General features: G+C 56.6%; 1 protein-coding gene across 3 annotated transcripts in view; it reads right to left on the reverse strand.

The window, feature by feature from the left end:
- Positions 1 to 14,728, reverse strand: part of Myh14 (myosin heavy chain 14) — a 71,389-nt gene extending 56,661 nt beyond the window's left edge. Inside the window, exons 1-7 of one of the 3 annotated variants that reach the window (XM_026406419.2) lie at positions 14,670 to 14,728; positions 9,459 to 9,866; positions 5,283 to 5,439; positions 2,785 to 2,812; positions 2,555 to 2,657; positions 664 to 756; positions 40 to 103 (exon numbers count right to left, since the gene is read on the reverse strand). In XM_026406419.2, coding sequence (XP_026262204.1) covers positions 40 to 103; positions 664 to 756; positions 2,555 to 2,657; positions 2,785 to 2,812; positions 5,283 to 5,439; positions 9,459 to 9,863 — 850 coding nt within the window. In that variant the 5' untranslated portion in view covers positions 9,864 to 9,866; positions 14,670 to 14,728. Of the gene's footprint in view, positions 1 to 39; positions 104 to 663; positions 757 to 2,554; positions 2,658 to 2,784; positions 2,813 to 5,282; positions 5,440 to 9,458; positions 9,867 to 13,071; positions 14,074 to 14,120; positions 14,159 to 14,669 lie in introns of those variants that run through there. The other 2 variants (XM_026406422.2, XM_026406420.2) reach the window with 2 other exon arrangements.
- Between the last annotated feature and the right edge of the window lie 6,899 nt (positions 14,729 to 21,627).

Below are 21,627 nucleotides of genomic sequence, written 5' to 3' on the forward strand. Positions count from 1 at the left end.
AGGTCCTCCCGGGCACCCCTCAGGGCTGTGAGAGGATACAGGTCTCGATGTTGGCGCCCACGATGTACCCAGCAACGTCAAAGTTGATGCGGATGAATTTCCCCTGGGAGGGACGACATGGGAGCTTCAGAGAGGGTCTTTTACCCCTCAGACCCCAAGGGACCCCACCCCACACCCGCCCACAGCGGGAATGCCTCTGAGTTCCTCTCCACTGATACCAGAATCCCACCCCAACTGTGCGTTCCCAGGGAAGGGTTCCCTGGAGAATTCAAGGTCCAGGCCCAGCCTCCTCCCTCAGACCCAGGGACACAGGTCCCAGCCTCCTCCCTCAGACCCAGGGTCCAGGCCCAGCCTCCTCCCTCAGACCCAGGGTCCAGGCCCAGCCTCCTCCCTCAGACCCAGGGTCCAGGCCCAGCCTCCTCCCTCAGACCCAGGGGTCCAGGCCCAGCCTCCTCCCTCAGACCCAGGGTCCAGGCCCAGCCTCCTCCCTCAGACCCAGGGTCCATGCCCAGCCTCCTCCCTAGGCCCAGGGTCCAGGCCCAGCCTCCTCCCTCAGACCCAGGGTCCAGGCCCAGCCCCCTCCTTCAGCAAGCCCACCCATCTGGCCCCACCCCAGGTGCCCAGCGCCCACACCCCTGGCGCCCAGCCGTCCCCAGCACTCACAAATCGGGAGGAGTTGTCGTTCTTCACTGTCTTGGCGTTGCCGAAGGCCTCCAGGATGGGGTTGGCCTGAAGAAGCTGCCGCTCCAGCTCCCCCTGCCGGTGCGGGACATGGGCGTCAGGGAGAGGGGACCAGGGGCGGGCTGAGCGTCTGTGTGGGAGGGGCCCTCCTGGGGGTCCTGCCCGACCCCCCACATCCGGGTCCTGCTGCTCCTTCTACCACGAGGGCAACCGGGAAGCGCCCCCAAGACATCCCGAGGGGAGATGGAACCAAACAGCAAACAACCAGCTGGAGAGCAGCGCCCATTAATCAAAAATAAATGGAGGGAGAGACACCAGGAAACAGGACTCTGATCTCCACACACGTTGGTAAACATGGAAAGGACTGCCAGGTCACACACCAAGCTGTCAGCCGCGCAAGCCACTCGGGACTGCGAGGAGGAGAGGGGACTTCCACCCTGTCTGATTTTGTCGTGGTGGTGATGCCTATGCGCCCAGGTGTCACTTAGAGACTAAGTCTACACCATCCAGGAAAAGCTCTTCAAACCATCCGGCACAAAGCAGGCATTCAGGAAGGGGTGGGCTCCTTCCCCAACAAGCCTGCTCCATGGCAGGACCCTCACTGACGTTCCCTCCTGACCCTCAGTATTAGACCTGGCACATAGTAGGTGCTCAGCTAAACAGAAGCCCACGTGTGTCTTCTCAGTCTGCATCTTGCTTGAGTTGGATGAAATGGTCTCAGCTGGTGGACGGTTTTGAAGAGTGAAAAAATATATGCAAAGCGAAATGAACATGTGGCTTGGCACATGAGCATTCAATACATGAGTCTGCCTCCCTCGCTCGGCTGCCCGCTCTGCGTGTGTGGAGGCAGTATCACCGCCACCTCTAGACACACAGTGGATCAGCAGTAAGAGGTACATTGGTATCTGGGCTATCCATGTTAGCATGGGGCCTGGGTACATGCACACAGTAGGGCCACTGTAAACAGCAGCAGGGGGCAGTGTGTACACAGTAGGGTTGCACCAAATGACAGCATGGGCCTTGGCGTGCACACAGTAGGACTGATAAGTGCACTCCTACTGTGCGCAGTCCTTGGCTGGTGCAATCACTCTTGGACCCTCTCTACCAGATGACCGCGGGCTGGGTGGCCAGGGCACATTAGGGGCAGCAAGACTGGAGGCAGTTCCCTGCTACTCACATAAGACACGGTGCTGGCGGAGGCCTGAGGAAGTCACGGGACACGAGACATGGACCAGGACACAGCACATGGAACGTGGACAGACACACAGGTGAACAGGTGGCCTTGGACAGAGGCAGGGCCAGGGGGCAGAGGAACCAGGATTGTGGAGTGGGATGGCACGGGGCGGGGCCACAGGCCCGGGTGTGATCCCACTCTAGGGTGCGAGCAGGACTCACCCGCCCCTGCCTGGGGTTTCTCATGGTTACCTCGGGGAGACAGAGGCCCTGCTTCAGGGCTGCTGAGTCACAGGACAGAGATGTGGGAAGTGGGAGCAGCACAGGCGGCCATGCAGACCCCATGCCCAGGCACATGGACACCACAGTCAGGCTCAGAGTGCTGGGTGCCATTCAGGACTATCTGTGTATGGACCCGCCTCACTCCCAGCACCACTGCAGCACACAGTAGGTGCTCAGGCACACAGTAGGTGCTGTAGGCATACAGTAGGTGCTCAGGCATGCAGTAGATGCTTCAGGCACACAGTAGGTGCTCAGGCACACAGTAGGTGCTCAGGCACGCGGTAGGTGCTCGGGCAGCCTAGGGGCAGGAGACAGCAGCTCCGTGAGGGAGGCAGGCAGTGTGTGGGGAGCAAAACCCAGGACAGAGGGGACGATGCTCCTGGCCAGGCCTGGGGTGTCCCAAGGCTGGATGGCTTACGGGGACGCCAGGCTCCTTCCTGCCCTTCGGCGATGATGCCACGTGGGCCAGGTATTGGATGACCTTCTTGGTATTTTCTGTCTTCCCGGCTCCAGACTCCCCGCTGTGGGGGAACACGGGGAAGCACAAGGCTGGGTAAGGAGGCCAGGTAGCCCCTGCCCTGCCCACTGCAAAGAGAACATGCCCAGCCGGGACCCTCTTCCTCCAGGAAGTCCTTCCAGATTACTCACGTGCAGAGAATGGACTGATCCTCGCGATCTGTAGAGGAAAGAAGGGGAGCATGTCATGTGGGAGGGGCTCTCCCACAGGACCCTCTGGTCCAAAGGGTAAGGAAATGATTGGGTTTTGTTGCACGACACTCCTGGATTCTAATATCCCTCCCTGACTAAGCCTCTTGCTTGCTGTGTGACCCTGGGAAAGCAGCTGCCCCTCTCTGTGCCTTGGTTTCCTCACCTGGAAATGGAGACCACAAACCCCACTGAACAGATCATAATCACAATTTGAGTCCCTATTGTGTGCCACTTCATCTGGGCTTTAGAGACTCAAAGACACAGAATGAAGTCTTGAACTTCAGCCCCGATCTGCCCACCTGGGCCCTGCAGAATCATTCCCACGCAAAGGATGACCTGCTAAAATCCAGCCGCCTAGGACTCAGGGACAGGACGGTGTCATGGAGCTTCAGCTCCAGCGGGGGAAGGACAAAACGGGAACCAACACCAAAGACGTGTTTGGCTCCTCAGGTGGATAGAGCCAGGCCCGAAGCTGGGTTCGGAGGGGACGGCATGGGGACAGAGCAGGCCAGCTCAGAAGAGGTGACCTTTCAGACAGGGGCAGCACTGGGGCGGGCGGAGGACACAGCCCCAGGGCCTGCAGGAGGGCTGAGCCGAGGGGTGGAGAGACAGAAGAGGCCCGGGGGCGAGGTGGGAGGGGGCAGCTGGGTTTCGAGCCTCATTAAGGGTCTGTGTGGTTTTAAGGGGTGGGGGGAGGATGAGCTGCCCCCAGCGGGACCTCGGGGTGAGCAGCCTGGTTCGGGTGTCATAGGGACACAGCGTTGAGACCTGGCTAGTTCTCTTGTGGCCTGGGGCCACATCTGACAAAGAGGACGTGAAACAGCAGCCCAGGGAGAATGTCCTCCACTCGCCCAGCAGGGACCAGACCTTACAGCAGGACACAGAGACCCAGCGCCCAGCCACCCACCCACCGGTGTCACCCCAGAGTGGCTGCACTGCTCCGTGCCTCAGTGTCCCCATCTAGAAATGAGAGACAGCGGGTACCGCGAGGCTAATGATGTAACCCAGCGACATACAAACAGAGGACCGCCAGGAGAAACAGCGGAAGCCACTATTCCAGTTGGGGACGTCAACATCCCTTGCACAAACACAGACAGACGGGCAGGACGAAGATCAGGAGGTCAGAGTTGAACCAGGGCCCGTGGAGCAGCCGGGCACCGTGGGCCACCAGCCTCACACACCGCAGCGGAACCCCCGCCCTCGACCATCTCAAGACAGACGGGGCCTCTGCACCCCGACACACCGCACGGGCTGGGGGGGATCCAGAGCGAACCCCGGCTGCCCTCAGACCACAGCGGAGTTGAACAGAAACGGAATCAGAAAGACAACTGGAAATCGCAGCCCGCACCCAGAGCCAGCCACGCGCGGGCCCAGGCAGGCTCCCGGAGAAGCAGGTCTGGGAGAGATGCGGGCGTGCGGGCTCGCCTGACTGGGCTGCTTATCCCTCAGATATCACAATAGCTGGCAGGTGACAATAGCTCGGGATTATGAGGAAAGCAAATAAGGAACAAGGTTACGTTACATGGCCAGACGCGGCTGGCTGTCACCACGCACAGCTGGGTCACGTGGGCCTGAACCCATCACCTGGAAGGACACTCTCCCACACTCAGAGGCCCCTCCCAGGCACCCTGCACCCGTGACTCTCCAACCCTCAGCATGAAGCAGCCGCCGGGCCCCGCAGCACATGCCCACTGCTGGGTGTCCCCAGAGCCCCAGAACGTCGGACTCGGCAGGTGGGGGGAGGGGGAGCTGCCAATGCTGACCCCGCTATGGGGACCACCACATTAGATGGCGTGCGTGTGTTCTAATAACACACAGTAGAAATGCAGGGGATCAATACAATACGTCTACCACACACACTGCTGTTTGCTACCATGTCATTGGATATAATCAGAGGTAAAATGTTGTGAGTCTAATATATACTTACTATGTACTAAATATTTACTAAAGTAGGTGATACATAAGGAGTGTGTTAGGTACACTAATTCTGTAACTTGACCCGACTGCTCCATGTTGTCAGGGAACCCATCCTTAGGACGCCCTTGGAAGTGCACAACTTGACCAGCTGTACACAGCAGCCTTGGCTGTCATCTGTCTCAAGGTTGCATTTCACCCCATGACAAGGTACAGCAGGTCTGAAATTCAGCCCCGATGTCCAATGAATGGACACTCTAGGAGTTACCGTCTCTCAAGGGAAATTCCTGTAGAAGCCCGACACCAGTTGGTTTCCAAACAACATGGCAGAAAGAAGGGGAACACAGCAGGGCTGTGTGGAAGGACCCAGCGCCTGGCTGCCCAGGCCTCCATTCGTGTTCCCTCCAGTTCCCCAAGAACCCGCCCCCAGAGTCGGAAATGCCCGGCCTGGGGTTCAGCCCCGGCTCCTGAGAGCACCCAGTGACGAGCTCTCGCTGCAGCCTGCAGCCCCAGCCCACACTCACCTTGGAGCATGCTTCGGTAGGCCCCCTCTGTCACTGCATACACATGGGGTGGCACCTCATGGCGCTTCTTGCCCCGATACATCTCCACAATGGCCTCCGTGTAGATGGGAAGCTGCTTGTATGGGTTGATGACCACACAGAAGAGGCCTGAGTATGTCTGCAGCAGGCAGGAAGGAAGAGGGCCTCAGTAAGAGGCCGAGAGCAGCACAAAACCACTGGGTACAGCTGGGCAGGTTGTGCACTGCACGAGGGCATCTGGACCAGGCCTGTCTATACCAGACAATGTAGATCTGAATGTCTGTTATAAACATCTTCAGGCTAATGACATGAAAGAAGCTTCCCAAATTACATAAAGGTGCTATGCAGATCAAGGGTCCCCACAGGAGAGGAAATGGGCTTTGCAGCCAGTCAGACTTGGGTCACAGCCTGAGCCTGCCTCAACTGACATGCAGGAAGGGACCGTGAGCAGGGTCCCCCTGAAGCACCTCTGTGGCAGCAGAAGACCACAAGGGACCTGAGTGCACGCTCCACTCTGGATTCCCACCAGCTCTTGGTGCACAGATGTGGGGCCAACTCCCAGGTGTTATGAGGGAAGCAGGGGGCGGAGGGCTGGGGAGAGGAGCGGCCGCCTGCGCTGGGCTGGGAGAGCCAGGTTTACACGTTCCCCTCAGCACCACGGCATCTGCCGCAGGGAGACACAACAGGAACCCGTCTGTGCTCCCTACGGCCATCAGATGACCTGTCTGCTTAGGTGACTGTTGGCAGAACTGCAGGTTTGTGTCCCCCGCCCCAAACAGTCGTGCTAAGCTGCTTAGGGCCTCACTAAGTTGCTGAGGCTGGCTCCAACTTATGATCCTCCTGCCTCAGCCTCCCAAGTCTCTGGGATGACAAGTGTGTACCCCTGCACTGAGTTGGGCACCCTGAGCTCTAGGCCCAGATTTGGGGCTTCGTCACAATCTAAGAAACTAACAGGTGTCATCAAGCAGAATTGCTGCCTATCGTCTTCACTAACCATTGAACCGTCAGCGGCTCAGCCAGTTGGTCATGCACTGAGCTAGTTAACTGGCTGGCTGTTACTTAGCCGGTTCGCAGCAGAGCTGCTTTGAACTCCCAGACAACTGGGGCTTCTCAAGCAGGTAGGGTGTGGCCACCACAGGCCGCCGGCTGGTAGGTGCCAAGCTTCTAACGGAGGGAGGGCAGGCGGGTGGCAGCCAGGAGCAGCACAACCGGTTTGCTGGGTGTCTGCTCTCCTCGCCTGGAAGGCTCTCGGGAGCTCTCGGCTGGCTCTCCAGGGTGGGGTGGCCGGACCGCATTCCCTGGGTGGGTATCTCATGGCCGCCGGCGCCGGCCCCCACTCCTGGCTGGCTGGGGAACCCACCCCTGCGCCAGCCCCCTCCCGCGAGCCACACCTGGCTCCCAGGGCAACACCCAGGATGGAAACCTGAGTTGACCAACAAGGCCAGGGGACGGCGTAGAGGCCGCTGCACCGCGGGAGGGTCGGGACATCCGAACTGCCAGGGCACAGCTGGGGGAGCCCAGTGGAAGGGTCTGGAAGGGCCACCCAGCTCCCGGGCTCCGGAGGCAGCCTGCTCCCCTCCTCAGCCGGCAACTTTCCCCACAGTCTCAGTTTCCTCCTGAGAAACCAAGGAGACAGCCGCCTCATTACAAAGGCCGGGGATTAGAGATAATGAATAAAACGCAGCCAGGCGGAGGCAGGGCCCGCCACTCCAAATATGGGCTCTGGGCCTCTCACATTACCTGTCCCTCTGGGGACCCAGGGCTGGCTCCTGGAAGCCACTCCATCCTGCGTTGGAAACCAGAGGAGGGGTTTTCTAGCTCTGGGGGACTTTGCAGGACAGATTTGCCTTTTTTTTTTCTTTTTCTGTTGCTTTGCAGAGCTGGGGATTAATTCCAGAGCCTTCCGCGTGCTAGGCAAGCGCTCTGCCCCCGAGTCACCCCCCCAGCCAAAATTCACCTTCGTTAAGCCTCAGTATGCAGCCCTGGGAAATGGGGTTTTAACCCCTGTCACCTCAAAGGGTTCTGAGGGCGAAATGGCCTGAGGTGTACTCCAGAGACTCGGGGAGCGCCTTAAAAGGCCTCCCCCGCACCCCTGCATCAAGGGCTCCTCAGCAACTCCAGGCCAACAGGTTCTCGAGGACGGAACCTGGGTTTCTGGAGCCCTGGGAACCCACCTTCCACCGGGCCTCCACGCTCTGCCCTCCACCAGCTGGACCACGGGTGTGTATTAAGCACGGTCCTAAGACAAGAAGGGTGGAGCTGAGTCTCTGCTGACCCTGCCTAGCAAGCAGCCTTTGTGGGTGTCCCTGTCCTCATTTACTGGGGACAGGAAAAGACTTCCCACACAGGGCGAGCCACGTGCAAGCAGGACCACAGGACCCAGAGTGGATCCAGGAACACTGCTCGCTCCACTTGTGACCAGCCCCTCCCGGGTCCATGGCCTCCCCCTCCAGGCTAGGAGGAGACGGAGGTGACAATCCCAGCCTCCTGGCTTCCTGTAGATGGCGGTGGGGCACCCAGGAAGCGGGTGCTCGCTCAGCACTAGTGACCATTATTAGGGCCCCCTCGCTTCCCGCTGGACTTCTGGAACCACCTTCCAGACCCAAGTTTCTGGCTCTCTAGCCACAGCCCCTGCTCAAGCCTACAGTTTTCCCACTGAACGAACTGATAATCTTCCTAGCGCAGCGGCTCGGACCTGGGGTCTGGGTTCCTGACCTGGGTTCAGATCCAGCCGCAGAGTTCCCAGCTGCGGGGTTGGTTCAAGGACTCCCCCTCCCCCCGCCCCTCTGAGGCTTCATCTGAAGAACACAGATGGCAGCAAAGACCCCACGAGGTGGTGGTGAGGGTTCAGAGTGCTCATTCAAAGGAAAATAGTGGCCAAACGTTTGGGGTGCCACTCTGACCTCCGGGGCCTCAGCAGTGCCCTGGGGCAAAGAGTCTGGAGAGGGTGCCAGCTCCACCGGGGCCAGAGAGCCCTTGAGCCAAGCCCCACAGCCACCCCCATGCCAGCTGCAGCTCCTCCCAGGGCCCCTGTCTCCAAATGGGAATCAAACATCCTCAAAACACCCTCATCTTGTGCCTAGTGGCCCTGGACAGGGAAGGGCAGGGGCCAGGCTGAGATTCCCTGGCACTCTAGGCGGGTGTTCAGAGGTGGCTCTGGGTTCGAATCCAGGAGTGCTTCCTCCACAGCCCTGTGACCCAGGCCCAGGGCAGTTAACATTCCTGAACATCAGGTGGTGTCAACGGACCCTGCCCTAGAGGGCAGCTGATAACACACACAGCGCTCAGACCCGAGCTTGGCACTTCATAAGTGCTTGATAAATATTTGCTAGCCAGCCATTATTTTTGCTTTTCATTATAATTGTGGACATTCCTTGTCATGCTCTCCGATCCTGTTTGCCCCTATGATGAATGAACTAATCACCCCACTAGAACCTCCCTGGAAGCTTATTAAAAAAAAAAAAAAGTCACACACCCAGATTTAAACAGTCTGAGGTAGGATGTGGGTATTTTCTAAGAACTCGCCAGAGGGTTCCCACATGAAGCAAGACTAAGCCTGCTGCCCTCCACCATCTGTTTGCTGTAAAGTTTCAATAGTGAGACAGACATTAAAGGATGAGCCCAGAGGTGGACAGACACCACAGTCAGCCTCACTAGAGTCAGTCCCATCTCACTCTCAAGCCTGGACCCAGACCCTTCCTGACTTCCAGGTGTAATTGGATGCCCTTGGTCAGGGAACTTGGCCTCTCTGTGCCTCAGTTTCTTTATCTGTAAAATGGGGACCAAATGCTTTATGATTGTTAAATTTTTTTTGAGACAGTGTTCTTTAGAAAGCTTAGAAGCGTGCTTATCAAATACTTAATAGAGGTTAGTTTTCAATATTATAACTCTCTGGGTTGCCTCTTATATAACATGGGGTAATAATAGGCTGGTTTTTGTCTGAGGGAGATTAACCCGGAGCATGGAGTTTTCTCTACTCTTTGGTTCCTGTCATTAAACCCAGGGGATCTACCATCTGGACACCCCAGTGGCTGTCCTGCTAGTGTTTGGCCTGGGGAAGGCACAGTCGCAGGACCTGGAGGACAGACGTCAATGCAGGTGGGGACCTTGACACCCTGCGCCCCCTCCCCGGGACACGGCCCTCGCGCGGCCACTCACGTAGATGAGGCCCGAGTAGTAGCGCTCGCGGAGGTTGTGCAGGACGGACGCCTCGTTGAGGCAGGTCAGCTCGGCCATGTCCTCGGCCTTGCTGAACTTGGGCGGGTTCATGCGCTGGATCTGGTCCCGCGGCAGCCGCAGGCGCCGCCCGCTCTCGGCCAGCTCCACCTCGGCCTCCTCCTCGCCCTCATCGCGCAGCGCGGCCGCCTCGAACCCGTGCAGCTCCGAGGGCACCCACACCAGGCGCCGCGCCGTCCACTCCACCTGCGGGGCGCTGCCCGCGCCAGGCCCGCTGCCCCCGCTCGGCCCTCGGGGCGTGAACAGGAAAGGCTGGGCCGCCTCGGGCACAGGGCCCGGCCTGGGGGGCGCCTTCCGTCCGGGCACCGACAGGGTCACGGCTGCCATGGTCTGCAGGGGCGAGAAGGAGGGTGACGTCCCATCAATGGGGCTCCACCCTTGGTGCCCCCAGCCCCACTCCAAACCCCCAGGCAGGACCCTCACCTCTTTTTACCTCTTCTGCATTTCTGCAAAATAGGTCAATAGAGTTGGCTTCCATTTTTCCACCTCTACTCATCCATTTACCCATCCATCCATCCATCCACCCATCCAATAATCCATCCATCCATCCATTCATTCAATTATCCATCCATCCATCCATTCAATAATCCATCCATCCATCCATTCATTCAATAATCCATCCACCCATCCATCCAGTAATCCATCCATCCAATAATCCATCCATTCAATAATCCATCCATCCATCCATTCAATAATCCATCCATCCATTCAATAATTCCATAATTGGCCAGGCTTGGGGAACCAGGCACAGCTCTATGCATTCACAAGGTAGCAACTGTCAAGGTCATAGGTTCCTGCCTTCAGAAGCAGGTGCATTCTAGTCCCAGGCTGTCCGACACAGGAGCCTCTGCCATCTGGGGCTATTGGACACTTGAGATGTGACAAGTAGAACCAAAGAATGGGAATATTTATTTTCTTCTATTTTATTATTTTTAAAAATATTTTAAAAAATCGTAGTAGGACCTTTATTTATTAGTTTATTTATATGTGGTGCTGAAAATCAAACCTAGTGCCTCACACACGCTAGGCAAGTGCTCTACCATTGAGCTAAAACCCCAGCCCCCTTCTACTTTAATTAAACTTAAATATAAATAGCACCCTGTAACTATCAGGCACTTGAAATAAGGAGTCCAAACCCAATGGGACTCTGAGGATAAGATACACCCTACACTTCAAAGATTCAGTGTGACAGAAAGATAACCCGTCAGAATTTTTTTTTTAATTTGGTGACATGTTGAAATGATACTATTCGAAAAAAAAAAAAAGAAATGATACTATTCGGTGCCATTTAGTATATTGAAATGATACTATTTTGGATGCCCCGGGTTGGGTAAAATACATTTCACTAATGTCATCTGTTCTTTTTTACTTTTTTTAAAATGTGGCTACTAGAAATTTTTTAAATTTTAAATGACACATCGGACTTGCAGTGTATTTATATTGGCAGTGCTATTCTAATCCCAGGAGACGATAAAAAGATAAGTAAGTAAATTATATAGTATGTTAAATGGTAATGAATGCCAATGAAAGAAATCATTGGAGGTACTGAAGTTTTAATTGGGGTGGCTGGGGAAGGCCTCTCTGATGTGGCACTTTTAAATAAAGACCTGAGTGATTTAAAAGAAGGAAGTCACAGGGATGTTGGGAGAAAAAGATTTCCAGACAGCCAGTGCAAAAGCCCTGTTACTGTGAAGTGACCAGGGTGACTAGAGCCAGGAGATGGGGATACAGAGGATAGCAGGTGAGGTAAGGGAGGGGACAAAGGACACAACCTGGCTTTTTACTCTGAGATGTGAGCCCCAGGGAGGTCTTGATCTGACTTTTGTCATCTGGTTCCCTGAACACCTGTGTTGACACCTGTCTTCCCACCTGCTAACATCTCATCCCTCGGTTAACACCTCCTTCTTTCTCTGTAGAGCAGAGACTGGCCCCATTCTTTCGCTTTCGCTCTGCAGATGCCCTTCCAGGACCAGGTGTGCCCAGATGGGTCTGGGCATGGGGAGAGACAGGGAAGCATCAGGGGGCCCTGTCTCTTGGAGCTCCTGCAGAGGGGCCCAGCTCCGGTCTCAGACAATCCAAGGAGTCTGTGAATGATTCTGGAAGCACCCAGGGCACTGCATAAACCAGAGCGTGCTGGCTCCCTCCCGCTCCCTGGGAGGCTGTGGACAGGAGTGAGCAGACAGCAATCCCAAGGCAGTCCAAGATGGGCAGGAAGTGACCTGCAGTGTGTCCTCCGGGAGAAGGCTGCCTCTGCCTGTCCCCTGCCTCAGACACACCCATCACAGGACTTCTGGTCATTTCTGCCTCCCACTCAGAGCTTCCACCTCTGCCACCAGGCCTAGAGGTACCTGCCGTCCTCACCTCCCAGCACAGCAGTCCTGGCTTCCAGCCTCTCCTGGCCCTGATACTCCTGGGCTTCAACCCCTGGACCCTGCACTCCGAAAACTGAAAGGCATTTCTCCACCCTGGGGCCCCAAAGAGCTAAGGCTCACCCCAGGCCTCTTGTGTGGCCTTGATACACCCAGAGAAGCTCCATCCCTGGGACTTTACCCCCCACTCCACCCCACCCCACCCACTTCCTCTCCAGCTCCGTGGCCTTTGACCAGGAAGGGTTTGGGAGTTTTTGCAATCGCTGGGTCCTAGGCCTCCCTCCCTGGAGTCAGGGATCCAGGCCCCAGCCCCCTAAACCCCTGGGGACTCAGCAGTCTGAACCCTCAGCCCTCTCTCACCTCACCTCAATCCCTTGGAGGGCAGGATGCTGGGTTCTAAGGACTGACAGGGGCACTACAGGAGTGAGCCAGCAGGCCTGGCCCAAACAGCCGCGCCCCTCCCGCTCCCCCGCCCTCCCTCGGCCAGCAGGAACGCTTTGCCAGGGCTCATTAGTGTCACCTAGGCAGGTGAGAGCACCTGCCCTGGGAGGGGCAGACATCGCTGGGCTGGAGTAAAAGGAGCCAGGGAGCCGCCCTGGGGCAGGGGTTGGGGCTGCTGGCATCCGACCTCCAACCTGAGCTTCTTGCTACCACCCAGGAGTCCAGCCTCCTCCCTCAGACCCAGGAGTCCAGATCCCAGCCTCTTCCCTCAGACCCAGGGGTCCAGAACCCAGTCTCCTCCCTCAGACCCAGGGGTCCAGAACCCAGTCTCCTCCCTCAGACCCAGGGGTCCAGAACCCAGTCTCCTCCCTCAGACCCAGGGGTCCAGAACCCAGTCTCTCCTTCCTCAGACCCAGAAAACCAGACCCCAGCCCTTACCCTCAGACCCAGGGGTCCAGGCCCCAGCCCTCCTCCTCACATCCAGGAGTTGGGACCCCAACCTCCTTCCTCAGATCTAGGAATCCAGGCCTCCAGACCCTGAATGGCCCCAATCCTTCCCTCTCTCAAGGCCCAGGAATCCCCGCTTGCTGCGCTGCCGACCTTGCTCAGACCTGGGGTACCCGGCCCCCAGGGCCCATCTCCGGATCCAGGAGTCCAAAAACCTCATCTACCCCATCTCAAGCGCCTGTGTCGCCCCCTCCCCATCCGCTGATCGTCGGGACTACCTGGGGGCGCCAGCTGGAGCGGGAAGATGGGGAGGGGGCGCAGGAATCCCGGGTCCTCTTCAAAGCACTCAGGTGCGTCTACCTCCGCGGTCCAGCGCGGGGCGGGGCCACGTCGCGTCACGGGGTGGGAGCCCGGGTCTGATGTCACCCAGCACCTGCCCGGCTGGGGAAGGGGGCGGGTCCTGGAGCTGCAGGCCTTTGACAGGGGGACGAGCCGGAGGGCAGAGGGATCCTATTGCCAGATGGGCGGCGGCGCCAGGGGCTCCTCCTCCTCGGCGGGCGAAGGTCAAGGCCCGCGGCGGAGAGGGCTTAGGACTCCCAGTATTCAATCCCGCTCCCAGCCTCCCTGGCTGGGGATTGGGTCCATGAAATTAATAAAGCGATGTGGAGAAAAGGCCCAGGCCAGCGTGTCACCAGGTACTCCCTCTGAGCCTCAGTGTCCCCACCCCTGGAAGTGGAGCACACAGTCCACAGAGTGAAGCGAAAAGGACCAAAGGCAATTCTGAGGCCGGCTGAGCTGCGGGCTCCTCACCGGTGAAGGGAGGATGAAACACCGGTAAGAGTGTCCCCCACGGGCCAGGTGTCTTTCTGCTCGCCTAGAACAGCTCTTGGAATTTTGATTCATAGAATGATCTTAACAACCAATGAGATAGGGACCATTAGCATCTCCATTTCTCTGACGGGGAAACTGAGGCATGGAGAGATGAAGAAATGTGCTCAAGGTCACACACTAAGAGGGACATCTGGGACTCAAGCCCAGACTGTCAGCTGCCATTCTAAAGAAGAGGGGGGGGGGCAAATATGTGGTAGGTCCTCAAAGTGGCCACCGCCATCCTTAGGGGGCTACTCTGGGATTAAAAAGGTTGAGAGGGGCTGGGGTTGTGCCTGAGCGGTAGAGCACTCGCCTAGCACGTTCGAGACCCTGGGTTCGATCCCCAGCACCACATAAAATAAAGGTATTGTGTCCAACTACAACTAAAAAATAAATTTAAAAAAAAAAAAGAGGTCGAGAGCCTCAGCACACACTTTGTCGCCAAAGTATTCTTCACCTGGTTTCTCTGTAGTCCCTGCCTCCATCAGTTTTCTTTTCTGTGAAATGGGTACAATATAATCACTCCGAGTTAATTTGATAATAAAAGGAAATAGTTTTAGTCATAAAAATAAAAGCGGCCAAGGACATCGTAGGTGTTCAAGAGTTCTTTCCCCACCCCTCTCTGGCCCGCAGTTTTTACACGTGAAAAGAGAGACATTGTCATCCTGGGGGCGGGGGACTGAAGGCAATGACTCAGGTATTAAACTGTCCACAGTCCCAAAGAAAGCCACAGTTTCCCTTTTTGTGGAAAAGGCCCGGCGACGCCAGCCAGGACCCAGACCCGACCTCCAACACAGTAGGAACTCGGGTTGGGGGAGTGCAGCTCCCCTGTCCCCCCTCCCCCGCCGCGGTCCCCCTGCGCGCCCAAGGTGAGTGTCCGCGTCACCGCCCCTCTCCGGCTGCCCGCACCGGCCTCCGGGGCCCGATCGCAGCCCCCAGCCTACAGCCTCCCCGGGCCCAGTCCCGCTCTGCGGCCCCCAGCGCGTTGCTGGCCCAGGACACTCACCGGCTTGCAGGGCCGTCCAGAGGCTTCGGCCTGGGGAGAAAGAGAGGAGGGTCTGCCAAGACAGCCCCGCCCCCACGAGCACAGCGGGGACCAATCCGCGCCTGCTGCGGCAAGCCACGGCCCCGCCCATGGGGGCCAGCGACCGCCAATCAAGAAGAGCGGCTGGTGGCTAGGGCCAATCACAAGTTGCCGAAGGGTGCCAGCCGTGGGAAAAGATCTTGGCCCGAGAGCCGAGGCCGGCCGCGCGGTCGAGGGTGGGACCCGAGGCCTGACGGGCAGCGGGCGTGACCAATGGAGAGGAGCGGGGGGCGGCCGGGGGCAGGAGGCCCCAGCGGACCGAGTGAATGGGCCGCTTTGTGCGCACGGTTTGAATGGGGGCCTTTGTGAGGGCCGGCGTGGGGGGTGCGGCTGGAGGCCGGAATGCCTGGGTCCCCAGGGAGCCGGCCGGCAGGAGAGACGGGAGAAAGAATTCGCTTTTGTCCACCGCCGACCGCGTATCCGGCACTATCCCGGGCCCTCACCCACAGGGGAGGTGTGGGCGCTGACACCAGCAGTAATAATAATCATTTATTGAGCGCCCGGTGTATGCCAGGAGCTCTGCAGAGCGCGTTACCTGCATGATTTCATTTAATCCTTACAACGAACCCCTTGAAATTGGTGCCATTAAGAGCTTCATCTTCCAGATGAGGTAAACCCAAGCTGAGAAAGAGTGTTAATTGCCGAACGTCAGAGCTGACAAATGGCAGGACAAACAACTCCGAGTCTGACTCCAGAGCTTGGGCTTTTAGTCCCCACGCTCTGCACAAACGTGGGGACATGATTCCTAATTCACAGACAGGAAAATCGAGGCTCGGAAGAGGCCAGAGACATCCCAAGGTCACAAAGCAAGGGCTCCACGGAACTCCCAGGTGGTTCAGTGCAGCTCAGCAGCTGGGTTCTGCATCTGTAAAACGGGGATGATGATGTCCCTTCCTCTCCCCTTCCCCCCACCCCTTCCACTGTCTGCTGCCAAGGGTGTGCACTGGGATCTCTATTCAGACCTGGCCCCTCTTTGGTTCAGAACGTTGTCTGGCAACCATTTCACTTAAAGTCAAAGTCCTCTCCATGGCCCACAGGCCTTGCACCTCGTACTCAGGCCCCTATCCCTCTGATCTCACTCCTCCCTCCACCTCTGCTTCTTGCATTCTGCTCCTGATTGTTCTTCAGTTCCTTCAGAGCTCCTTAGGCATGGTCCTGCCCCAGGGCCTTTGCATTCTCTGGTCTTTCCAGCAGGAATGCTCTTCTCCCAGGTTTGCACAGCGGCCTTCTTCTGGTATCAGTTCTTCTCCAATGTCATCTCTTCTGAGAGGCTTTTTATGATTATCCTCTATAAAAACCACTTCCCTCTTCACTCTCTCCCCACTGGATCCTGCTTTGTTTTTCCTCATGACACTGGTACTGTTTGTTTATGTATCTGTCTATCATGTCTCTGCACTAGAATTTCAGTCCCAGGAGGGCAAGGATCTTTGTTTTATTCAATGCTGAATCCCCAGGACCTGGCACACAATAGGTGCTCAATAAATATTTGTCAGCCAGGTGCAGCAGTACACACCTCTAATCCCAGCAACTCAGGAGGCTAAGGCAGGATAGCAAACTTGAGGCCAGTCTCAGCAACTTAGTGAGACTGTGTCTTGAAACTTAAAAAGGGGGGGTGGGAGTGCTGGGAATGTAGTTCAGTGGTAGAGTGCCCCTGGGTTTAATCCCAGTACCAAAAACAGACAAACAGATAAAAATATTTGTTGAATAGACAGTAGTAAATCCTCGCATGGTGTAGAGTCAATGAATTAGTACATATGCTCTTGGTTCAGTCCTGACATTGGGCCAAAGGCTAAATAAACAGTGATTATTGTAATGGTTGTTATCTTTTGCCCTACAAACAGCACACAGGAGAAAAACTATACACCTGCTAACTGTGGAACAGGGGAAAGACGCTGGAGAACGGGAAGGGGAGAAGTTGGGAATTAAGAAATGGAGAGACAAAGAGACAGGGGAGAGAAGCCAGAGATGTGTCGTGTGCAAGTCTGAGCATCTGCCCTGAGTGTATTTGCTCCACAATCACAAAAATGAGTTGCTGAACTGTCTTGGAGGAGTCATGAAGTGTTGGGACGGCCATGGCTTCACGGTTGCCCAGCCCCTCCCACCTCTAGGCAGCTGGGGAAACTGAGTCCCATGGAGGAGAGGGCCTTGCCACGAGGACCGGCAGTGATGGGGATCTGAATGGCTGCTGGGAACCCGGCCATTGTTATCTCAACACCCCCAATGCCAGCCCCGTGAGATGGGCAGTATCAGCACCCTACTTTCCAGCCAGCAAGTGCCCAGGGTCTCCTGACTCCTGCTGGTTCCAGATCTGGGATCCAACACCAGCGGGTCAGACCCTTGAATCCAAGCTCTTAACCAGGACCGAGCTGAGGGCTCCTGTCACTCTGGCTGGCGCACTCTCATCCTGCAGGGAGGGAAACAGAGATGGTTTACAAAGTGCTGTCCGTGTGCTGGACGTGGTGCCTCCGTGTAGGACTCACAGCCGCATCTCACACCCCGTGAGGTGGGTATTTACCATCCTCACTGGGTGGGGAGAAAACTGAGGCTGGAGGCCCCGGGAAAAGTGGGCACTGGGATGCCACAGAGTTTCACACAGGAAACAGGGCTCTGGCACCCCGAGTCTAACCACAAGCTGTTTGGAAATCAGAGACGCCATCAGTCCCCTTCGGTGCGATATCTGCCTGGCGTGTAGTGATGTCGTCATTCCCACCGCGAGTCGAAACCTGCCTGGGAACTGGAGAGGGCAGTCATTGCTGTTCAGCTCTGGGGACACTGATGACATCACTGGGTGATGATAATGAGCTGCTTTTTGTGAGGGTTCTCTATCCTGCGCTAAGCCCTTTAATTGTTGATAACATCTGGGCAATGGAGCAAGACCCTGTCTCAAACTAAAAAATGAAAAGGGCTGGGGAAGCAGCTCAGTGGTAGGGCGCTCCTGGGTTCAATCCCCAGGGCTTCAGAAAAATAGTTGACAATATTTATGGAGTGCTTAATACTTCTAAGCCCTTCGTAAGTATTAAAACCCACAATCCTCCCACTACTCTCAGCGGTCAGCACTGAGAGCATGCCCACTTTACAGGTGAGAATACCCAGGCACAGTTGCCCAAGTTTGCACATTTCCAAAGTGGCAGAGGCGAGTTGGAACCCATGTAATCTGTCTCCAGATCACTACACAAAACCACCAGAGAGAAACCAAGGCCCAGAGAACCAGGTCCAAAGCGGGCATCACACCACCTCTGAGCCCTCTTCTGTCCCCCATCTACACCTGCGAGAAAACATCCTCCGGATAAAGTCCCAAACTCATTCCCTTTAGGCTCAAGACCTCCCCACCAACCAGCTGCGACGGTCCTTATTAAGTCACGAGGCCTGGCTCTCAGGGACTGCACTGATCCCTCCCTGGGTCCTGAGGGGACATTATGAGAGAGGGGACTCAGACATGAGGGTGAGTGGGACACAGGAACGGGTGTGTGCTGGGGAAGAGGAAGTGGAGCATCCTGAGTCTCCAGGGCAGATGGATTCCCGCCAGCTGGCGCCACCCACAGGCATGACCTTGGTGTGCACAATCTGCATAATGGGCAGATAGGTGTGGGGGAAAGCCCTTAAGAACTAAGTGGACCTACACAGATAAAAACTGGAGCTAAAAGGGGAGAAGACAGGAGGGTTAGGGACAGGACTGTTTGGGGGTGGAAGAGGGTTCAGGGGCTTTTTTGAATCAAAAAACAAACTTGGGGGGAGCAGCTTCCTTGCCTGGTGGGAGGAGGGGGACCGGGAGAACGAGGCTGTGAGTCTGCTCTGGGGCCTCGCGGCAGCTCTGCCTGGGCATCTTCCCCGTGGCAGCCTTGAATGGCTCCAGTATTTTATTTTTGGTTGCTGGGCTGTTGTTTTGGTGCATGTGACCCAGAGCTGGAACTGGCTCGGAGACAAGAGCAAGCTGGCAGCCACATGTGGGTCATGGATGAATGACAGGCTCAGTTCTGCAACAACAAATATTTATTGAGCGCCTACTGTGTGCCATGCATCGCTTTGGACTAGGCGTCAGCAAACCTCATCTGTGAAAGGGCAGACAGTGAAGGTCCCTAGCTTTGAGGGCCAGATGGCCTGGGCTGTGACTGCTCCACGCCACGCCTGCAGCTCGAGAGCGGCCAGGGACAAGGTGTAGACACGGACGAATGGGGTCACGTTTGAACAAAACTGTTCACACAAACAGAAAGAACTTGAACTTGGGCTATAGTTGTCATCCCCTGTTTTAGAGAAGAGAGAAGACACCAAGACTTGGCCTTGGCTCTCACGAAACGCAGATGTTAATCCACCTGCACAGCAGGCAGGAGAAACCAGCTCACCCCTAAGTCAGACCCTGTTCCTCCCCTGCTCAGAATCCTGCCCAGTCACACTCAGAGTGAAAGCAGAGTCCCCACCATGGCCCACAGAGTCATTGGTGTCATCTGGTCCCTTTGCCTGCTCTCTGTCCCTCCCTCACTCCGCTCTAGCCACACTGACCTCTTTGTTGCTCCTCCAATACACCAGGCACCATCCTGCCTCAGGGCCCTTGTACCTGCCACTCTCTCTACCTGGAATGTTCTTCCCGGCCGGCCGTTCCTTGCAGATTCAGGGAGGCCTCCCCCGAGCAAGCACTCGTTCCCCTGGGCCCCCTACACCCCTCACCCTGCTCTCTTCACTTCACCACAGCGCTCAGCATCCTGAGCACCCCGCCTGCCAGTCCTTTGCTTGTTACCTTTATTGTCTATTCTCCAACACCCCCTAGAGTGGCAGCGCTGTGTAGGTGGGGAATTTGTCCAGCTTGTCCCCTGCCGTGTTCCCAGTACCTACAACAGAGCCTGGCACAGAGTTGAGAGTCAACAAACGCTTGTCCGCGGCATGATGGCCTTCTAGGGTGGACACAGATGCCAACCAAGTGAATGCACGGCACAGAGCACAACAGCAAGTCAGGGAAAGTGCCGAGAGAAGAGCCACGGGCGGGCGAGAGGAGCACGGTGACAGGGGCATTGTTTTAGAAGGGGGTCAGGGAAGGCCCTCTGAAGAGGTGACATTGGGGTGGATCCGTGAGACAGGTGACACTGGAGAAGGAGCACGTGACGGTTGATATGTGAGTACATCAGTGAATGGACGGATGGGTGGCTGGTGAACAGGAGGATGAAGAGGGAGCTGAGGGTCCTGTGTGGACGAGTCAGTGAGCAGAGCCCACAGCAGGGCCAGGGGGCAGCTGGGTGGAGGATCAACCAGGGCAAGATGATGAGCAGTGAGCACACAGACGGGTGGACAGGGAGAGGGAGGGACAGACAGATGATGGATGGGCAGAGGGAGGGGCAGACAATGAGGGATGGGCAGAGGGAGGGACAAATAGGTGGATGGAAAGACAGATGAACAGATGGATGGATGGGTGGATGGGTGGATGGATGATGGACAGGCAGAGAGAGGAACAGACAGGTGGACAGGCGGATGGAGGGACAGACAGATGAACAGATGGATGGGTGGGTGGGTGCAGGGATGGTGGGTGCAGGGGTGGCGGATGGTCTTTCAAGCCTCCCTGCCTTTGGACGCGCTGTGCCTTCTGGCCTGTCACTCCTTTCCCCGTCTCACCACCTGTGGTCAGCTTCCCAGGGCCCCTCCATGCTCAGAATGTGCAGAGGGCTCCCCGATCTCAGCCGGCTCCCGCCCGGCCCTGCCAGCTTGCTCCCTCCTGCACAGGCTCTGATCACGTGGATCATAGTGATGTCTGTGGCACTTCACACACCAGCAGCCCTTCCAGGGCTGGGCCTGAGTCCAGAGTCCACAGCCTGACCCAGCCAGGGATGGCGCAAAGGACCAGAAGGGCTCTCTCAGAGCCATGCTGTGCCTGAGCAAGGGATGGCACATGCCTCCCCTCCTCCCAGGGCTGGCGAGGCAGAAGTCTGACCCCACTGCTGTCTGTGGGGCTCTGCAGGGCCGAGTGTGGGGCCTGGGTGTGTGGCCCCACCCGGGACCCCGTGAGTGTCTGCGTGGAGAGTGTGTGAGAGGGCAGGTCTGCGTCTCTAGCCAGACCCAGTTCAATGCTGAGCTTCTCGAGTCTCTCACCCTCCCTGTTCCTGCCTCCGCCTGCCATGCTCACCCTGAATTGCATCCCTCTTTGCCTCCCCTTGAGGGCAGGGCTTGGGTCTGACCCATCCCTGCATCTGTTAACTCCCCCAAAGCCAGAGTCCGATGCTTACTAGGTGCCCAGGATCCCAGCACTAGATCTGGAGCACAGCATGCCTCAGGGGAGGCTGCCACTCAGGAAATGAAAGTAGGACTGGGTGAGCTGCTACTCACACTTCAAATCCTGACTCAAGCCGGGCGTAGTGACACAAGCCTATAATCCCAGCTGCTTGGGAGTCTGAGGCAGGAGGATCACAAGTTCAAAGCCAACCTCAGCAAAAATGAGGTGCTAAGCAAGTCCGTGAGACCCTGTCTCTAAAGAAAATACAAACTAGGGCTAGGGATGTGGCTCAGTGGTCGAGTGTCCCTGAGTTCAATCCCCAGCACCCCCCAATAAAAAACCCAACTCCAAAGAATCCATCTTTTGTACACCTCTTCCAAGAATACATCTCTGCCTCCTTCTGGCGGCCAAATAACACTCACAACAAGATTTGGGGGAGATATCATTTCTCTTTTATGAATGGGAGAGAAGTCTCATGAATAGAAAAAGGCAAAAGTGATGGGTGTCGGTTCCATGATTTGGTTAGAAAACAATGTAACTCTATTATCAGGTGACTCTCCTTTCTGGTAATTTGATAAATCAAACTGCTCTATTCATGTGGCAAGAAGCTGAGGGTGACCACTGACCAATAGCCTATGAAAACCTGAATGCTGCCAAGAACCAAGTGAGTCGAGCCCTGAGAGGAAC

The sequence above is a fragment of the Urocitellus parryii genome, chromosome 15 (assembly GCF_045843805.1).
Source record: "Urocitellus parryii isolate mUroPar1 chromosome 15, mUroPar1.hap1, whole genome shotgun sequence".
NCBI lineage: Eukaryota > Metazoa > Chordata > Mammalia > Rodentia > Sciuridae > Urocitellus > Urocitellus parryii.